The sequence below is a fragment of the Pelobates fuscus genome, chromosome 10, assembly GCF_036172605.1.
Source record: "Pelobates fuscus isolate aPelFus1 chromosome 10, aPelFus1.pri, whole genome shotgun sequence".
Classification (NCBI taxonomy): domain Eukaryota; kingdom Metazoa; phylum Chordata; class Amphibia; order Anura; family Pelobatidae; genus Pelobates; species Pelobates fuscus.
Genome location: NC_086326.1, coordinates 97,106,088 through 97,127,829, shown reverse-complemented (window position 1 = coordinate 97,127,829; position 21,742 = coordinate 97,106,088). Strand labels below are relative to the sequence as shown.

At 43.2% G+C, this 21,742-nt stretch overlaps 1 protein-coding gene across 4 annotated transcripts in view; it reads left to right on the top strand.

Moving 5' to 3' along the window:
* The window catches only part of LRMDA (leucine rich melanocyte differentiation associated), a 750,926-nt gene that overhangs the window by 474,242 nt on the left and 254,942 nt on the right, over positions 1 to 21,742 (top strand). For 3 of the 4 annotated variants that reach the window (XM_063435367.1, XM_063435368.1, XM_063435370.1), the window contains one exon: positions 8,145 to 8,271. The exons of the other annotated variant lie outside the window; for it this stretch is intronic. In XM_063435367.1, coding sequence (XP_063291437.1) covers positions 8,145 to 8,271 — 127 coding nt within the window. The remainder of the gene's footprint in view (positions 1 to 8,144; positions 8,272 to 21,742) is intronic. 4 annotated transcript variants of the gene reach the window in all.

Sequence of the window (21,742 nt, the reverse complement as noted above, 5' to 3'; positions counted from 1 at the left end):
GCTAGAAAGCAGCCTCTCTTGGTCTTCTAGTCACAGGATGTCACTTGGTTACTTTTCATGTTTCACCTCTGACAATACCAAATTCCCCAGACAGAGAGTCCCATGTAGACAGCAGCTGTCATCCCCTATCCTCCTACGTCTCCCTGCTCAATGAGAGTGACTGAGTCCTCCTTTCGTCCTGTGCTGTGATCCATACCCAGCCAGCGATGACAAACTTGCCTCTGTTTCTGCCGACTTCTTTGTTTGTACAGTCCCTCTTGGATGGCCTCTTTCATCTAGTCATTAAAATCCTTGTTGTGCACTCACCCCACCTGGTTCTCTTACCTGAGACTGTGACTTCTGTCTGCCCTCTGACACTCAAATTCTCATACTGCAGACACTCTTTATGTTACCAGGATCCTTGTTCTTTGCTAGCAATGTGGGAGGCACTGTTGGGCTTTAAGAAAACCTCTTATCTTTTTTTTAGATTTAAAATAAAAATCTAATTTGTGTTACCGCAGTCTTCGGTAGTGTGGTGTAATATTATGTTTTAAATTTAATGCAGATTATAGAAAATCGCATAAGTAGATTGCGTTCTCAAATTTACATTACGTGTACAGCTCAGCTCGCAAATCTTGTCTTTTACTTTTTTTGGTGTGTTAAATCTATTACATATCCTATTAACTAGACATGTTACTAGAATTCTCAGTGATATGCACAGTGTATACATTTTCAGCTTACGTGCAGCCACTAACCAGGTTACATGTGGCCAGAATGAAGAGGCCTAGTTAGGTTTAAGTGACTGTTAAAGGGACACACTGGGCACCATAACAACTTCATCTAAATGTGGTTATGGTAAGTGGAGGTTCTGGGTGTCGGCTTAAGGAGTTAAACTATTAACAAACGGTTTAACCACAAAGTCTTCAGTCTAGCACAGGGATAGGCAACCTTCGGCACTCCAGATGTTGTGGACTACATCACCCATAATGCTGGCAAAGCATCATGGGAGGTGTAGTCAAAACATCTGCAGTGCCCAAGGTTGCCTATGCCTGGTCTAGCACCTGATAGCTCTGCCCCTGAACTTCTTTGTTCTATACTTCGAACAAGAAGTCTAAGCCTGAGCACCGCTAATATCAGTAACACGAGTGATAAAAATATGTACGCTTGGCTGATGATCTCAGCCCATTCGCAGTCTTCCTGTTTGATACATCAGATGAAGAAAGGAAGTTCTGTAGCGTAACTAATGGGCACCAGACTAAAGAATTCTGGGATAAACCATTTAAGGCTTAGAGCCCTTGAGGTAAGCCAGTGTCATAGACCTGCTTGCACCATAACTACTTAATTGTGATGAAGTTGTTATAGTGCCCGGAGTGTCCCTTTAACTTTTACTTCTGTTTGTATTTTCCAATGCATCCACTATAACCATATTGCAGTCTTATAATGAAATCCTGTGTGTGTATGAGAACCACTTATAAACAATATGTTTTGTGAGGTTTTTTTTTTTTTTTTTTTTGGTACTAGCGGTTTTATTTGCATGTATGCTGTTTTTTTACACTACTTGTGCAATATTTTGCCTTTGGCTTATTGTATATTGAGCCCGAAAGTGATTGACTCTGAGCACTTCATTTCTATTTGACTTGCACGTTGGCACTTGCACTTTTCCATGCAGTCCAATACCATGTTGTGTTAAGCTGCTATACCGAAGGGTCCCTGGCCCGTTGTGGCCTTTTTATACTTGTACATTTTATATTCTTGATATATTGCACATTGAGTGTGCTGTGAGTGTGTATACTTTGTTATTAATAAACGCTTGCTGCTCTTTACCTCATCATCTACACTCCTTTTTTACCCCTATTTAATATTGCCGATATAGTGACTGTGGTGCCCTGTGCTTTCTAGTTTTTGGTATTTACATTTGTGGTTGGAGTGACCTCTACACAGAGGCTTGCCTGCACTCGGTTCTCACTGCTCTTCACCCACCTTTCACTTTAATTTTTATGAGGTTTTGTCTGTATTTTAAAGTGCCTTGCTAGGAAAACATGCAATCAACATCCTGTCATGTACAAGTGAAATGGAAAACCTGCCCTGCAGTTAGGCTTTAATGTCTCTTTTGACAAAATATGTCCTGATGTCACCACACTAGTTTTAGAGTTGCCGTTCATGCAAAAGTCTCACTTTATTGCTGGTCCTGTAAATATTTAGAACATTTTAAGGGTGGTAAGCACATAGATGACATTGACAAACAATAGTGAAAAGATATTTTTGTTACTTAGCCCGAAATTTTGGAAAAACAGTCCTTGGTGATGCCATCTTCTACCCACCATTACAATTCCGAAGTGCACAAATATCAAAATGGACCTCTACGGAAGTGGCTGATATCAAGGGATAGTACTGTGTGTGCATTTCGGATCTTACTTTACATTTTATATAAACTTGAATATTAACAGCTGATATAGAAGGAAGTGCTGATAATGCCTAAAAAAATAATCAGTGTACATTTTTTGTACATTTACCAAGACCAACCATACACTAGGTAATTATTGATGTCAAAGTGTAAACAATATCGTTTGTCCAATACTTTTCTTAAGCACAATCACTGGTATTGGTTCAGTAAAACGCACTGCTACTTTACCTTACTATAACATTCAAGCTTAAATAATAACAATCGTTCTGAAGAACAGTTATAGACACATTCATTTTCAGACACCTGCCAAATTAAACACCAAAAGGACTTGATTAACTACAGAACCACTGAAACCCATTTTCTAACAATTTACCAATACCCTGAAAATGTTCGATAGCTACGTCACAAGGCTATGCTAATGATAATGTCAGCGGGGGAGAAGCGTGGGCGGAGCTGAACCAGCGCTGAGGGACATCGGCACTGGAACCAGGTAAGTGACTGAAGGAGTTATTAACCCCTTCAGCGCCGCGGCCGGGGGCCTTGACAGAGAGGGAAGCTATAGTGCCAGGAAAACAAGTTTGTTTTCCTGGAACTATAGTTTCCCTTTAAATGTCTGACCTGAACTGTCTTAAATATAAATATCAATAACGTTTTAATTCCGATTTGGAACACAACAGGTTAATGACACATACTACCGGGGTGCATGAGGTTTAGATTGGATAAACTCGTGATGTAAGGTAGGCAGGGAAAGAAGAGAGAGAGAGAAAAAAGAGAAAAAGATAGCGTGAGAAAGTAGTTGAGAAGAATAGAGTATGTTATGGTAGATCCGGTGATTGAAGGTGCTTTGGCATGTCGTCGTTCATCCGTCTGTGGGCTCTGCCTTCCGCCCACCTTCCCAGCTCCGCTCCTGTCCGATGCCCCCTCGCATCCTACCTGCTATATATGTGAACCATGGTTGCCAACAATCTGCTTGTTTGTCTCCTGAACCCCGCAGCGCTTCCTGAGTTGCTTCCGCAGCTTGTATCTCTCCTACTTGGCCCAGCCACTGTTCCCTGGTGGGAGCAATAATTTGTTTCCACATGGCGGGAATCAGGGCTTTAGCCGCGTTGAGATGTCTCGTTATGATTTTTTTTTATAGGTTGAGATTGGTGCATAGGTGTAGAAGTGCCAGTTCCGCAGTTAGCTGGTGTGGTTCTCTGTAGATTTTGGACATGGTATCTCACACCATGCCCCAGAAAGGAACAATTTGAGGGCAACTCCACCAGATATGCGCCATTGTCCCCTCACTCTGTCCACACCTCCAGCAAAGAGGTGAGGTTGCAGGGAAAATCCTGTGGAAAAGACTTGGCGTGCGGTACCAGCCGGACAGTAGCTTGTAATTTGTCTCTTCTGGAACTGATTAAGCGCTTGTGATTCAGGATGAGAACTTTTTTCCCACTGTGTGTCCGTAATCTGTGTGCCCAAGAAGCCTTCCCACTGCCTCTTAAATGTCATCGTCGTAAGTTTGTCTTCCGTCCGAAAAAGTTGGTATAGTACGGATATGGCTTTTTCCAAAGTGGCCCCTATTTCAATGGAGCTTTCAAACCACATCAGGACTTGGTGGAGTACAAGCCTGTTGGGAATTTTTTTGTAATAGACTGGGTACCTCCGCCAATCGTTGCCTCCTAGTCGCTTTGAGTACCATAAACACCAGACGCCATCAGCACCATAGCCCCTCTAGCCGCCGCAGCTTGGCTTAGGTCTCGCCGTCCCTTCCCACCAGGGTTTAAACAACTGGATCAAGCTCTCAGTGGGAAAGCCTCTCCTCCAAGATAGTATATCTGTGAAGCTCTTATAAGAGATAGTGGTTATAGCAGTATAGCTGTTCCCTACAATCACAAATCGAGGCTGCGTGTTGAGGGTGAAGAGGAACTGATTTTAATGGTGCCACACTTGGCCTTTTATGACAATCACCATGCAAGTGGTATGCCTATATGGACCTTGTGTGGAACTGAGTGGCAATATTCACAGACCAATAAGAATAGTATTCCAATGCACGACACTCCCACACAACATACAATCTCTCCTCTCTGCCTGGGAGATAACTGAGTCAGATACTGTATTAACCCAATTATCTCCAGGCAGAAAAAAACATACATTTCTATAAAGTCTCAAAAGTATGCCAAAACACATAATACCCCCACAAATGTTACATCCCCTGATATCCCTGATCTGGGTGATCAACATATTCAAAAATCACCCAGATCAGTTATGGGGTTCAGGAATTTTATGGAAGTCACTTATTTGACCGACCGCAGGCATGGTCTCATGCCCAAAACAGTTCCAGAAAATCAGGGCTTGCGGTCGGTCTAGTTCGGTAGGTTGAAATGAACAAACTACCGAACAGAGTCAATAGTCTTACCCTGGAGCTTGTTCCCTTCATCCACACGAATAATCCCACTGATCAGTGCCCTTCTAAGTGGTATAGAACCGAACACAGGTGATGAAGGAAGTCCAGCGGTGTTCGGGAGTTTCTGTATCTGATTTTAGTTCCATGAGATTCATGCCCAAACACTGCTGCCTGCGTTCAAGCGAACAAGATGGCCGCCACCTCGTGGTTGTCCATAGGAATTGCGGCTACCCAGACGAACAATTGGAACACTGTGGTAAGAAACGTTCCAAGTTGTTAATAGGTGTTAACAAGCTCCAGGGTGGTCTCTGGTTCGTGTGGTAAACAAACCATATAGTCCCAATTGCATGAACGGAGCCTGTATAAAGTATTTTAGCCAGGTCTATTGCAGGGCCATAGTCACAGGGTAGGAGGCTGGCAAACAGGCCCCTCCAAAACTAGTGGCGAGGGTACTTTGTACATGGGTCAGAGGAATTGTTAGGGGTAAGCCTGGGTTAGGGATAATGGGGGTCCCCCTGCCATGTCCCACCCCTACAGGTGCTAGGTGGGAGACGACAGAGGAGGCTCCAACAAATAGACAAAGTAAAAGTTGAGTACAGAGAGAGAGAGGTAGACAGAAAAGTAGCTCCCTCTACGGGTAGGTAATTCCCTTGGTGATCTCCCCTTTGTCGAGAGGATACTCGTGTGGCAGTGAGGGATGTCTAGGCTTGCCCCGGATAATCCAACCGGTAGAGCTAGCCGACAACACCACACCACTCTAAAGACACACACGAGTGTACGAGGAGTGTGTGGCTCTGCTCCTAACTGTGTGTATCAAATGTGAATTTCTATGTGAAAAGAGAATATAATATGTCCTAAAGAGAAATTGTCCACTCGTCTGCCCCGCTGAAAGAAAAGTCCTACCCTTTGTCATGTTATGTCAGTTGGGGTTATGGGTTGAGTATTGATCCCTTATCTCACCAGTCGTCCAGTTAAGCAAGTGTGAAGTAAAAAGACGTGGTGGTGGAATGTATGTCATTTAATAGCCTAACCCTCTGGTGGGTCTAAGAGTTATCCACCCCAGGTATTGGCCCCACCTGCACCCTAGTTCACTATGGCCCTCGTTGCAGTTCCCTTCCCCCCCTCCCAATGGGTCAGCCCGAGTGATGTTACTCCTTGTCGGCAAGCTGTTATGTCCTACAAATCATGTCGATGTACCCAGGGGTGTTCGTAATGGACAAGGAGAAGTTCATCAGATCGAGGAGACCTTGCTCCGGTCATCCCCCGCCCTCCCCCGGTCTCCCCACCCCGCCTGTGGGTGTGGAGGTAAGAAAGGGGGTGTGTGGGACTGTAGTGGAGTTGGGGGAGATGAGTGGGGGAGAAGGGAGGGGACCCCCTCTCCCGGGATCGGAAGTAGGCCGCAACTGTTCTGTACCGAGTCAATGGAGAAGTCCGTGATTATGGTTGACCTGTCTCCAGAGGACAGTGGGGTCGGTAGACGTGAAGGCTCCGGTTGTGAGTCTGGGAGAGGCTGGCAAGGGCGGCGCCCAGTTCCTTTAACCCACCCAAAGCAATATTAGGTTCCCAGCTCACAGTGGAGAGAAGGATGTCAGGGTTTCAGGTGATTACTGTGTCCTGTGGGGGCCCCATCAAAAACAAAGCTAAAAAAGGGAAGGGGGGGGTGACCATTGGCGACCAGGGCATATAAACAAAGTTGGGGGGGAGGTCTGCAAAGGCGATCCGTGTGGTTGACATTGCCTATATTGAAACGGGGTGTGCCTCATGGATCCCAGTGGGCATCATTGGGGGGCTATGGGGTCAAACCCAGGACGAACCACTACCCAAAGGTAGTGTATCCCCTCCCAACATGCATGAGATCCGACATGGGCCGCGCGTGTCAGGTAGTGTGGGGCAGTGGATTAGAGATTACCTTCACGCGCAGCCGGGGCCCTCCTGGGGTGGATGCCATGCTTACTCCATTGAGTGTACCTGGTCTGGGGACCGTCGGGACAGGGGGACCGTTGGAGATTCCCCACTCCTGCGGTGTGGGACTCTTTGCGGACATGACTTCAGGTCTGAGGGTCTCAGGACCCAATTGACCACGGGTTGTGGCGGCAGCTTTAGTCTGTCGAGGAATCCCTGTACTTCTTCCGGCCACTGGAGGTTGATCCATTCATTTTGATGACTGGCTGACAAGCAGAATGAGAATCCCCAGCGGTATGGAATCCTGCGTTCCTGGAGCAACGCGGTCACCGGTCTTAGCGCCCGTCTCGCTTCTAAGGTAAGTGAAGAGAGATTGTTGTAGATCGCCACTTGGGCACCCTGAAACTCCCACAGATTTCTGATGCCGGCCTTGAGCATAATTGTTTCCTTCTGTTTGAAGGAGCTTAAGCAGCAAATTATATTTCTGGGAGTCGGATTTTCTGACCTCAGGCGTAGAGCACGATGGGCCCTCACAAAATCGTAGACTGCCAGTGAGTCTTCTCCAACAATGAAGCGAAACAGTGAGGTGAGTAGGTGCTCCACATCTTCAGGGCCTTCGGGTTCGGGTAGGCCACGCACACTCAAATTGCATCTGCGTCCACGGTTATCTAGGTCTTCCATTTCGCGGCGCATCTCCAGGAGTAAAGTGCCCTGCCTTGCTAGTGCCTGATCAGATGCCGCGACCCAGGTTGTGAGATCTCAAGTGATTTGTTCCTGGGCTTGTATCCGTGTACCTTGTTCATTTACCTCTGTGCGAATTAAGGTCATTTTGGCTTTGATGGTCTTGTTTAGTTACCTTCCCGGCGGCAAGGGATCATAGTTCAGTGCAAATGCTGTCCAGAGAGGCCTGTCCCGATCCCATTGGGGAGAATGGTGGAGATGGTGTCATGTTTGAGTCCAATACCTTGTGGTCGGCCCCAGGTATATAGAAACCCATCCATAGGGCCAGTCTTGGAACCGGATTGTAAGTTCCTGGGGGTCTGGGTATTATCAGTGTGGCGTGGTCTCCCCATTAGCAGTGTAAGAGATGGAAAATTCAATGAGAACGTGCTTATTTAGGGCTTAGACGAGCGGAGCTCTCTTTTTATGCTGCCATTTTGTTTGGAGGTGATTACTGAAATTAAATTAAATTAAGCATATTTTTTGGTCAATAAACATTTATAACTTTTGCATTAATGCCAGAGAAAGGTTTCCACATTTTTGGATTGTGATTGCATTCAAATATTCAAGTGACACTGGGCAAAATTGTGAAACTGTTAGTGAGTTGATACTGACTGAATTGAAATGTACTCCATCGTGTGTCCTGATGAACCATTATATACAGGGTTAAGCTTTAATTAGTTCTTGTAACTGGTACCTCACCATTTTATTTTGTTTTATCTGTGCACTTATTTGTTACCCTTTTTTCAGGTACTTTGTGCTGTACAAGCTTCCAAACTTGAAATTTTTGGATGCCAGCAAGGTTACAAAAAAAGAACACGAAGAGGCAATATCCAGAGGCGCCTTCATGAAAGTTGTAAAGCCAAAAGAAAGCAAGGTAAGATCTTTGGAATTAGTTTGGGTACAGCATGACATGATGTTGGGAAGACGTTAATGTTCAGATGACAACCAGGCCAGATTTACATCATAAGTGCCTGTAGATTATACAATCTTAATTTTTTTCAAATATGATTACATTATATATTGATACATAAAGTTTGAGAGTGTGTGTGTGTGTGTGTGTGTGTATGTATAGAGTGTGTGCGCATATGCAGTCGTGTTACTAACGGATTTTCCAATTCTGGGCAAAACACACAAAGACATTAAAGGGATACTATCGGCACTAAACCAAATGTAGTTTAATGCAGGTTTTGTGTATAGGTCATGTCCTTGTAGTCACATATTACATAAATTATATGGCACAAGGCATTCTGTGGCACAATCTTTATAAGAAAAAGCCTATATACTTTAATTTAAATCAGTCTTCAGCAGTTGTCGACAGATCTCTGTAAGATACTAAAAAAAGAAAAAAAAATTAGTTTGGAGAGGATTTAACATAGGTCCTCAATACTAACTCCATACGAAAATTAGGGTAGGGTCCATCTACAATTAAGGTGAGACAACGTGACTGGCTGACAGCTCTCTCACCAGTCACCAACCCCCACAGCTGGTTGTCTGGGAAGTGCAACTATACACACAAAATTAGTCCCTTTATTATTATTATTATAATGATTTATGGCTGTCAGAATATGCTGTTAAGAGTAACTGGGCATGTGTAAAACTTGGGCCATTTGTGAAATTTGCCCAGCTTTAAAAATGCTCAGTCTGCTCCTAGTAGGGGTTTTTGAAACGTCTCATTTAATATCAGTAGGGTGTCTGAGTTGGACATCTCGTGTATAATAGTTCAAAAGTATTACAATCTCAAATTAAGTTTATATTTAGAAAGTAGCCTAGAGGGTAGAACAGTGATTTCATAATGTGAACGTTGTGAGTTAAGTTCATGCATGGTTGTTTTCTTTCCTGCTCATTTGTGTGCATATCAGATTTAAGGGGGTATGCAGTTTTGTTCTACTCTTTATTTTTCCACATGTCTATTGCAATTGTCAAATTCATATTCCAATACCATATTTCCTAATATATTTTGAGGATACCCTTATTGAAATATGGAAAAAACACATTTATTTCACTTATTGTGTTTCTGTGTAGTGAAAATGCTGGACTAAATCGGTTTACTTATGTGTTGGTCCATGTAAAATAATATATACACTGTTTTCTATATCTCCAACAAGGTTAGTTTTTATCTGATTTAACGAACAAAATCATAGTAAAAAAAATCAATACAATGTTAAACAGAAAGATCTGCACACCAGTCAAGCCATAAGACTTGCTTTTCCCACTGAAATCATAAATTTGTAGTAATGTTACTATCGCAAAGGATTCTGGGTGGGCATATGCAAATTACTTCAACAAGGAATCACATGTTTGCCTCATTCCATTTTAGACATGAATTCCTTGAAGTTTGTGTTTGCTGTATACAACGGCTTTGTGACACAACTCAGGAAAAGATGCAAAGCCAGTGAACCACTCATGGACAGCTGTTTCATTATTAATGCAAATCATCAGCATACGGTTGGTTACTGGCTTGTTATTGAGGCTTGGCAGTACTTGCAAAGCAAAATCCAAAGAGATAATGGTGGGGAAAAAATAGTGATTGAAAACCCCTTCCACCTGAAGTTAGTGCATCGTCAATACAATGTTAAACAAAGATATATAGATATATATGTATATGTGTAGATTTCACACCCATACCAGAAATGAACACCAGTTGCCAGTGTCAAAATCAAAGCCCCTAACCACTAGGATATAACGGTAAAAAGGAACATAAAGGCAAAGCTCATTTTCAATACAATACCAGCACTGTGTGTCCACTGAAAATGTCACCCAATCCCAGTACTGTGTGTGTGCCCTGGTCCCAGCTTTGTGTGTCACCCAGTCACAGCACTTTGTGTCTATTGAAACATGCTGCCGAAGTCTCCCAGTTTTCCAGGTACCATTTCTCTGTTGTGTTGATCCGTATGCTCAAATCTTTTTATTTAAAAAAAAAAACTATTTATTGTATTTTTCTGTGCTGATATTGTAATAATTTTATACTTTAGCATAATGTATTGTATCAGAGCAGGACTAGTGTAACTCATAAGTCTAGCGCAGGGCTCGACAAATCCCAGGCGCCAGTTCGCCATGGCGGCTAGGATTTTAGACCTGGCGCCTGGGATTTGTTAGTCCACTCAGCCCCTGAGGTGGTTGGCTGCCCATGAGTGGAGGTGGCTGGCTCATAAAGAGCATGGGCGTGTGGTCAGTCGGCCGTCCGCCCGGCTACAGGGAGAGCATTAGCAGGTGGTCGGTCGGCTGGCCAGCTGATGGATAGCGTGGGCTGTGCACACGGGCGGGAGGCTCCTGGAAGATTGAGGCAGCTGTAATCTCCCTCTCTGCTCTGCTTCCTTGGGCGTCCTCCAGTGATGCCGTGAGCCGGAATATGACGTTATTCCGACCCCGGCATCACTAAACAGCGCTCTATGGAACAGAACAGGGAGATGACTGAAGCCCCACTGGATCCCAGGGAAAGCCGAACCACTCCAGCTCCAGGTACAGAGGCTGGGTGTTGTTATTGCAGTGACCATGAATGCGAGTGTGTGTCAGTGAGTGTGTGAGCGAGTGTGTGTGTGTGTCGGATAGTGAGTGTGAGTGTGTGTGTGTGTGTTTAGGTGACCGGTCCCCCTCCAATCACATGGGTAGGGGTTTTTTACTCACCTTCCCCCCACGTCATGTATATATTAATTTCAGTGCAAAGATAACAATTTATTCAGTACTATAGTGTCTTTGCGGCTTGCATACATGATACTAATGAATATGAAACAACGCCAAATAAGTTATGGTTTCGCTTATAGGATATCTGCCTTTAGAACTGTTTGTTACAATTTCAGTGCCTTTTCACACATCAAACCTGTCAAACTATGGATGAATGGGAGACCGTCATCTACTTTAAGCAGCTGTTTACGCAACGTTTAAACATAGTCATGAGGAGGCTAGTGTCACAATTGGACACAAAATCAGGTTTAAAGAAAAGCAATGCCCACCATTGAAACTATGATTGGAAGCCAAAATAAAGACAACTCAGAAGGAAGCTGGATCAACTTCACAGGTGGTGGTTAGATCCTGGATACTGAGGATGTACAGGGCTATGCCCATACCAGAGGCACTGGAAACAGCTAAGAAAAAAGCCACAGCACTATCAGCCAGACTGAGATGATACTGATGAGAATCATTGCCCTGTTTATCAAAGAACCACCGCATGAAAACCTAGATCAACTCTGCTCAACTCACTCCCTGAAAAAGAAACTCCTCTCATCTATGTACAGTTTACTATAATGCACTCACGCCCAAGACCCCTTGCCCTTCTCTGACAAATGGTCAAGAGAACTACCGATCTCCATTTCCCTTGGACAATGGAAGAAAGATACAATAGTCTTCCACTACCCTTAACACCCACGAAAATAACTATAGGTGCATAACCCGATTGCATTACACAAGCTTCACAGGAACACATCTGATACAAGCTGCATATGCCATCATCTTAACACACACATCCCATATCTGGTGTCAATGCGTGCCAATAAACACATTTTGGAAATACGTGCACACACTCACTCAAACAATCACTAACATGCAAATTCCGTGTACACCGGAATCTATCCTGTTCCTCATGCTACCACCATCCCTCCCAACACACAGTTCTTCCCTGATCACTCACTTCCTCACCACAGCAAGCCAACTTATTCCAGCTCATTGGAAACCGGTAAACCCCCTACAGTGCAGAACTGGACCCAGAGAGTGGAAAACATAAGCATTATGGAGGAAATGTCCTACTCTATTTCTAAAAAATACTCCAGGTCTAAAATCCTAGCCGCCATGGCGAACTACCAGAACCGGAACCCTTCACCATCACAGAGGGAGATATCCAGCAAAGACTGGTCTGCGTACAGCCTGGATTGACTACAAGAAAGCCTATGACACAAGGCCACACACATGGATACTGGAATGCTTGGCTCTGTGCAAGGTTAACAAGAAACGAAGAGCCTTCATAAACAATGGAAAACAACTCTAGATGCCAATTCCAGGACAATAACACAAGTGAACATCAAATGTGACATATACCAAGGTGATTCACTATCCCCAGTGCTATTCTTAATTATCTCAACCATCCAATGTTTTCCCTTAGGAAAGCATTGGGAGGCTATTGAGAATGAGCAAAATAGGACTAAGAATCTTTCTAAATCACCTCCAGCAAGTTCAAATTGGGTTTTAAACCTTCATAGACGACTGACTTGCACCTTTTGTTTAATTCTTCTCTGGAACAACATTTGTCCCCTGTAATCTCTTGTTTCTATACACCTTTCTCATCAATTCCTGCGCATGTCAACTGTGACCCACTCCCACCACAATTGAAATAAGGTTATTGTCAAGATTAAACATAGGTGTAGGGACTCACTGAATTTCCCCTTTCTCCAAAGCCTGCTCTTCCTACAGGGATGCTGCAAACACCCTCAACATATTTCACGACACACAACAAATTCTTTCTCACACCCAGTAAAAGGAAAAATACTCATATTTTGTTTTGAAGGCAGCTGAAGCAAAGCATGTACAAAGTTTCATCCACCCAATCTTACCACGTTTTCAAGACACTAGCCGGGTCACATATTCAGGACAGATTCACATTAGAACTATCACAGAGAAATATACACTGTACTATGCAAAGTGCCCAATTATTTTTTCCATTGGGGGTGACCTAGAAAAATGGACCCCCTCAATATCCACCTTAGTGATAAGCGAAAAATTGACTGCAGTGACCAAACCAAACAAATTGCTACTGATGGCCTCTTACCGTGGCATGTACCTATGGAATTTCCAACCAGTGGTAAGAACAATCAGGATGTGGAATTCTCTGCCTGAAGAAGTGGTTTTATCAGAGTCCATACAGATGTTCAAACAGCTACTAGATGCATACTTGCAAAAACAGAATATTCAAGGATATAATCTTTCAATGTAGGGTAATAACTGCTTGATCCAAGGATAAATCTGACTGCTATTCTGGGGTCAAGAAGGATTTTTTTTCCTAGCTTGTTGCAAAATTGGAAGTGCTTCAAACTGGGTTTTTTTTTTGCCTTCTTTTGGATCAACAGCAAAAAACATATGTGAGGAAGGCTGAACTTGATGGACGCAAGTCTCTTTTCAGCTATGTAACTATGTAACCACCTGGCAAACAATACCAACTAAAACAATGTGATTCAATAAATTGCCCACAATATAGGAGGAGAAATGTGGACCAACAACACTGCATTTCGGCATGTCATGGAGTGCAACAATTCTGGAGAAATGTAATTGTATTTTTTTTAAACCCAGATCTAATTGACCCATTAACCATGCTTTTCAAGTGGACAGGCTAAAGTCATCTTCTCAAAAGGAAAATAGCATTTCCCCCACACCAAAATTGGACAAATTACATTAAAGGGACACTATAGTCACCAGAACAACTACAGCTTATTGAATTTGTTCTGGTGAGTAGAATCATTACCTTCAGGCTTTTTGCTGCAAACACTGTCTTTTCAGAGAAAATGCAGTGTTTACATCACAGCCTAGTGATAACTTCACTGGCCACTCCTGAGATGTCCGTTAGAGATCCTTACTGGGTCATGGCTGCCTAAAATGCAACCATTCATTCAGTATCTCCACCCTCTGCATGAACTTTCCTCATAGAGATTCATTGACTCAATTAATCTCTATGAGGAGATTCTGATTGGCCAGGGCTGTGTTTGAATCATGCTGGCTCTGCCCCTTTGTCAGTCTCAGCTAATCCTATGGGGAAGCACTGTGATTGGATCAGGCTACCAATTCTGATGATGTCAGCAGACTGCTTGTTTTTCTGTGGCAAACAGCATGCAGATCTACTGCTTCAGGCTTGAATACAGTAAGATTGTGCTATATTTATGGAGGCATGAAAGGCCCAGGGTGGCTAGATGGTGGTTTTACATGTTTGTGTTCCTGACCCTTTAGTGATCCCTTAACTATCTGGAGCAAGTGTTGAGGGAACAGATTAAAAAAAATAAATAAAAAAAATCTCCGTAATTCACGAAGTACATGCTACCCATTAATGGTCTACAAGCCACTTTACCCCCCTCAAATGTTTTACTCTACATCTATGTGTACGGGTGACTGAAGGCAGAATGCCTAATGTTATTTTAGAATATGACCCATGTCTTGGCACAGGGACACAATCCTGCAAGCTACAATGTTATCTGTGGGTACTGTTTTCTGTATACTGTTATGTATCAACGTACTTGAGAACCCTTGACAGGTAATCTGGCTATAAAAGACCAGAGCCTGATCAGTGCATATATTTGTATATCTCATGACCAGATCCTCAATAAAATATTTTAAATGTAAAATAATTTTTTTTTAATTGTTTTTTATTAACGAGGAATCAAATTTTCACAAGTTATGGAGTTAACTTTTAGCTCTGTATAACTGACATTGTATTACAACATAGGTCAGCTGCAGATGGAAGGAGGGGGGTATAATGAGATGTTTTGTTTTGCTTTCACGTTGATTTCTGTTGGTACATTTTCCAGCAGCAGGCAGGGGGCCATCAATACTGTAGAAAATACACCACAATTAGTGCTTGCTCTCATGTTAATTTTTGCAAGGATCCCTGTAATTGTCACTAATGGCAATTAGACAGGAAAAAGCTGCATAGACGTGCACATTGTTCCCCTGTGATGGGAGAAGTCGAGGCAGGGCAGTACACGTTAACTGTTTCCGAGATCAGTGAATAGAAGGACAGGTTGATATCATTTGATGCACAAACTTTTTGCGGACATTTAAATTTTAACAAGCTGATGTTTTGTGCAGAATTGTAATAATTTGTGCCCTAATTGCATATAGTGGTATCTGTCACAACTACATGTTTATATAGCAACATCTAATACACACACAGCCTTGCAGAAGTATACAATTAAATGACAGAAATCCATTCTATATAATAATTTATAAGACACATCATTTCTGGGCCATCGTGTTTCAAAACCCATGAATATATGTAATTATTATTTGTTTTGCTACATTTTGCAGTTTACTATATTTATAAAACTACTAGTGTTTTGTTATGCTCATAGCGTTGTAACCTGCAAAGAGCATATAGGGTGGATATTGCTACATATTTTTATTGTAACGGATGACTGTCCACAGAGATGTGTGAGAGTTAAAGGGGCACTATAGGCACCCAGACCATTTTATTTCATTGAAGTGATCTCGGTGCAATGTCCCTGTCCACCTTAGTCCTGCAATGTAAAACTGCAATGTTTACATTGCTGGGTTAAGACCTCCTCTAGTAGCTGTCTACCAGACTGTCACTAGAGGTAGACAGCTACTAGACTCCGTGAAACGAAGCTGGGCGTCCTCATGTTTTTAGAATCCTCATAGGAAAGCATTGAGTCAATGCTTTCTTATGGGAAAGGCCTAATGCAGGCACGGTGCTGCTAGCGAAGGAGGAACTGGAATCAGGTAAGTGTTTGTTTAACCCCTTAAGGACCAAACTTCTGTCATGTGTCCTTAAGGGGTTAAAGGTTATTTAAACCCTTTATAATGCCAGGGTTTGGGGAATGGGGGGGGGGGGGGGAGGGGGAGGGGGTGCATGGGACCTTGGGCCGAGGGGCAGAGGGTTCCTATAGTGCTAGGAATACATCTTGGCATTCCTAACCATATAGTGCTCCTTTAATAGACATACTGTGATTCACATGTATGTGATTGTATTCCATTCCAAGAGTCTGTTTAGCATAAACTAGAGAATCCTGGAGTAAATAATAACCCGTACAAATGTGTATTCTCAGTGTTAAAGTAGGTGCTCACATACAAATACATGTTTCATCTTATAATACATTTTATGTTAAAATGTGTCACAAACATAATCCAATAATTACACAAAAATAAGTCCTGCACTCAAACTCCCACTACTCTTGGGCGGCAGGTACGACCACAGTACACATCAGCCCCAATACATTCAATAAAAACCAAAGGAAAAAAAGTTACCTGCGCTCTTCCCAAATACCCATGCATATCTAAACAGATGGAGGTTATTTAGTTACTCCAATGGCCATGAGAGGGATGCCCACCTGTCACATCAAGGCGAACCTCGTAGGTGGGTCCTACACTGACTATTCACCTTGCTTCATTAAGCTTCTGGCAAAGAAATCTCTAATTAGACAGAAACAGGTGTTTTTTTTTTTTTTTTTTTTTATATAAACCCCTATAATATATATACATATAATCCAATAGTTGTCAACTCAGTTTTGTTTGTTTATGAAATGATTTAGCTGATTTCAAAGTGTGTGCTGGGATGGGAATGGTGTGTAAATGAACACATAAAATGCCACATGTATTCTAAATCGTCGTGTCTGATCGGTATTGCATAGTGGCAGTTTTAAATGATACGCCAGGCTAGAGTTTACTTTTTTTATTTACTACAATATAAAGTAAATAATAATAATAAGCAGAAAACAGATATGCACCTCTCAGTTGTGTTTGCTTCAGATCGGCTCGGCAATGCATGCATAGACCAGGAAGCAGTTGATACATTTTATCTAACCCTGGCCTTTTTTTTTTTTTTTTTTTTAAATAAACGAATATATTTTAATTACTTTCAGAGTTGGATGGCAACCCGTTGTCTGTTACTCTCCTCCTTTGTGGGTCAATAACATAAGGGTGCACAGCTCATTACATCAGAATATCTTCCCAAGGGGGGGTGGAGCCAGGCTCCCATGCAGAGCAGACGTGCTGTGCCTGAGCTCCTAAGAGTCTAACTGTTTTTGAGGTGATATCCCTCGCTTACTGAACAGCTGCTTTCACGTATGGGCACTCTCTGAGTTGGGGGGATCTCTGCTGACTACCCTGAACCTCAAATCTTGACTCTACCCCACCAGGGACAGTCTCTCAGCTGTGGCCTACTGTGGACGGAGCAGAGGAGAAGCGGCCGATCTCAGACCTATGTTCACCTCCGCTTGCTGCCTCGGCAATCTTGCATATGCGTCTTCCCTGCCGCTGGCCGGAATCGGCTGGTTAGATTAGAGACTGCACCCACACCCTGAGATAGTGGCGACGGCTGCATCCTAACACGACCATGATATGCAATCTATACTTTATTGTTGAACATTAGTTTTCATGTTTCATTCGTCTTATACTGTTGACACAACCTCTAGTGTTGTGGTTTCTCTTTTTCATTATGCCTTTGTTTTTTTTCGCCACTCTATCATACTCGCCTTACACACCTTGGCCTTGGAGGGACACTAAAGGTGCCAGTGGTATACTAATATATAATCGCCTAGAAAATGTGTTAAGCTCAGCTCGCTGATCTTATAAATAATGTGCCAGTATATAACACACATAGAATGTGACGGCAGATAAGAACCATTCGGCCCATCTAGTCTGCCCAGTTTTCTAAATACTTTCATTAGTCCCTGGCCTTATCTTATAGTTAGGATAGCCTTATGCCTATCCCACGCATGCTTAAACTCCTTTACTGTGTTAACCTCTACCACTTCAGCTGGAAGGCTATTCCATGCATCCACTACCCTCTCAGTAAAGTAATACTTCCTGATATTATTTTTAAACCTTTGTCCATAGAAACATAGAATATTTGCCTACTCATGTCTTAACTAAATAACCTACAATGTCAGCTCAGCTTACTGTTCTTGAACCCACTAGTCTGACTTATCTATTTCTTACCTTAAAACAAAATGTGCCTAAATATAAAATGTTGCATCTTGTATTGCATATTGAATTTCTATATACCTTGATACCGCTGTTGTGGCGTACTGAGTCTTTTTATTAATTTTGTGCACAACAAAAATAAAGAATTATATAAAATATATATATATATATATATATATATATATATATATATAAATAAACTGAGAAACTCTTGCACTCCAACTATAAACTATGATACCAGGTGCCAAGTTCCAAATTCATAAAAAATCAAAAAATTACCGGCACTCATGGACTTCTTTCATCCGATTTATTTTAGGTGAATATAGTCAGGTCGACGTTTCAGCTCCCGATCGGAGCTTTCATCAGGACACCAAAGACATATTACATGACATAAAACAAACATATATAGGACATAGGACCAATAGACACTGACCTTATCAGCTGTATCCTGTTCATTCTGATGTTCGGCGTGCACTCGGCGCTATTGCGCATGTCTGCCATCGGTGTGAACTTCCGCGTCATGTGATCGGGAGGCCGGGTCCACGTCCTGGTAGCGTCACAGTATCTTAACAACCGCTGATACATTCAGCGTGGGTTGCTACTGTGTTTCCAGCCACCGTCAGGAGAGCTCTCCCTTCTGAAGTAGAGCCAGCCCCTCGGTGACATTGGGTTCTACCATTCCGATCGTTAGTGCTTGCCGAAAATCCTGATGAACTACAGAACTATCTGATCGTACATATTAATATTAATATCTGAGTACAGTCAATTATACATATCTTCTGATAAGGTCAGTATCTATTGGTTTATATGTCTCATATGTCCTATATATGTTTGTTTTATGTCATGTAATATGTCTTTGGTGTCCTGATGAAAGCTCCGATCGGGAGCTGAAACGTCGACCTGACTATATTCACCTAAAATAAATCGGATGAAAGAAGTCCATGAGTGCCGGTAATTTTTTGATTTTTTATATATATATATATATCTTCCCAAGTCAAATTACCACCTAAACTTTTCTTCCAAATTACTAATTAAAAAAATAAATAAAGGGGGGCGGGGCCTGACCGGGGAGCTGAGCAGACATGCTTTCAGAGAGCTCCCGAGACTAGGCCCGATTTTCGAGGACAAACTGAGGATACCCTACCCGAATCGGTCCTCCCAACCCGGCAACCGACACTAGACAAGCTGGGGTACAGAATGATACCTTTCATGCCGGTGAACAAGCGAAGATCTTGGGCCAGGGACTTGGGGCCTGCAACGCATGGCAGTTGGGGGAGACGGCCGCTCTCCCAACACGCCAAGCCAGCGGCACCCGCAGCATCGGGCCTTTCGACCCCCCCCTCCAGGACCAGAGGGGGTTATCCTGGTCCACACAAGCGTGTACCCGAAGCCTGACTTAAAAAAGGGGAAGGAGACCAGCAGAGAAAGCGGAACGAGTAACTGGATGACCGCACCTAAAATGGCGGCATCAGGCCCAACTATGAAACAAGCCTCCACTCAGCCCCTACATGAGCGGCTAGACACACTGCTCCGTGGGTTCTGGCAGATGTTAGAGGAGCGGAAAGCACACCGAGCCTCTAAACACATGGAAGAGGTGAGGCAGCCCCAAACTAAGCGGCAGAGAGGGCAGACCCCAGGAACGACCGCCACGCACCGACGGGCGGTTCACCCGACCGGGCAGGGGAACGTCGGGAGACTCCCTCCCACACACCGACCACATCGCCGGAGAGCCACCCGCCGCAGGCGGCGGATGACCACCAGGACCCTCCAGAGCGCCCACCATGGGAAAGACCCGGCCCCGAGAGGCAACCGTGTCTGTGGTTACAGGGTGACAACCCCACAATATGCCCGGATGAAGGGAGAAGCCTCCTGCAACTACCATCCCCACACCCCGCTGACCAACCTGCAGCCGCTGCCAGCGATCCTACCCAGAGGGAACCGGTGCGACCCACGCTTACACAATCCTGCATGCAGAGCCGCCAGAATGGGCATCGGGTGAGGTGACCCAGTATCCAGCAGACTGCGGCCCACAGCCATCACTCCAATCCGCAGCACAGCAGACACAGTTTGACCATAAGAACTTTGGACTTTAAAACGGGACACTCACCTTGGTACACTGATCCAGCCGTAAGCGGCACATATCATATCCCCTCCAAGGGGGCACACTCAAAGGCTGATCAGTAATGTCCCACATTATCTTTCCCTCACACAGCTTTATTAATTACTTTCACCTACTAATGCTCCTGATGTGTGTCTGTAACGACGTAACAGATTAACCAGACCAAACGCACAACAGTAAGACTACGCTACTGCTATTGTACACACATATGCATGTCTATAAATCGAAGGTAGCCTTACCGTCTTGGTTTTGCCCTGTCTCCCGTTACTTAGCAGACCACTACATAATAAGCGCTTGCTGTGCTACCATTATCGTTACCATAATGTAAACCACTCTGCTGTCCCTTGTTCCTACAATGTCCCTTATTTTGTAACGCTCTTGTGCTCAGACAACTACCCTCATGGTGCCCCGTAAGTTACTCATGCTATTAAGCCTGACACAGATCCCTAACGTATATTTACTTATGCTCTACTCTAATAATTACTCGCCTGTTACAGCTAACTTGTAAATATGATGTTGAAATATTAAGAATCGCTTACGCACTGTTACCTTAACATGCTACATACTAGATCAAACAATCCTGAGATATTCACGTTATTAAGCCTGACGTAAATTCTTGGCATGTTCTAATCCATGTTTTACTATAACAATCACTCGCCTGCTAACGCTAAGAACTTATGTTATTAAGCCATGTATTTCATGCCGACTGTCCATCACTCTGTACTTTTTACTTCATGTTATACTCTCTCAGCTAAACTTGTTTATATAATATAAAACGAGGCCGTTAATCCTAGGAGATATCGCAATTTGCCATGATGTGTACAACATGTATGACCCCTGCATGTCTCCCTCTCTTTATTCTGTACCACCATAACCACATGCCTCAATAAAAGAAAGATTGACAAAAAAAAAATACACATTTTTGCTCAAGCAATAACCATGAGCACTCTTAAAAAACACAAACCCACACAAATACTCAGAGACTTAAGTAGTGGACAGTGAGGAGTGTACACCTGTGGTCTGAACTTCTATAAATGTATTTATAAATAGTTTATTCCATTTAGATAGGTGCCCCTTAATTGGAAAATAATTATACAGCTTCAGTGCACTATGCTGATCGGAAATTTTAAATATTTTGTCCATGGGGTAGCTTTAACTGTATTTTTGCCCCTAGGCACAACGCTAAGGTTCACGAGCCACCATATCAGTGGAATGTCGAACCACGAATTTTAACATTGTAAATCCAGCTAGATGTGCTTCACTGCAGCTATTAACTAAGAACGTGTTTAATTCTTCATTTCTAGCTACAGTGGAAGCGATTTAGCACTTTGGTGCCCCTAGGCAGGTACCTTATGTTATTGTCCATAAAACCCTTCTTACAACTGCCCCCAACAGGATATATCTACTACAGCATATGTGGATATGTCATTAGCAAAGTGAGTATCTATGAAATAATTTAGCAATTGACTTCCTCCACTCTCGAGAAGTCTCTTTATAACTGCCTTGCCAGCGGAAGTTCAACATTTCCCACTTAATGAGTTTTCTAGCTTTGCTTCACAAATCGCCTATCTGGCTTTCTCAGAATATTTACTTT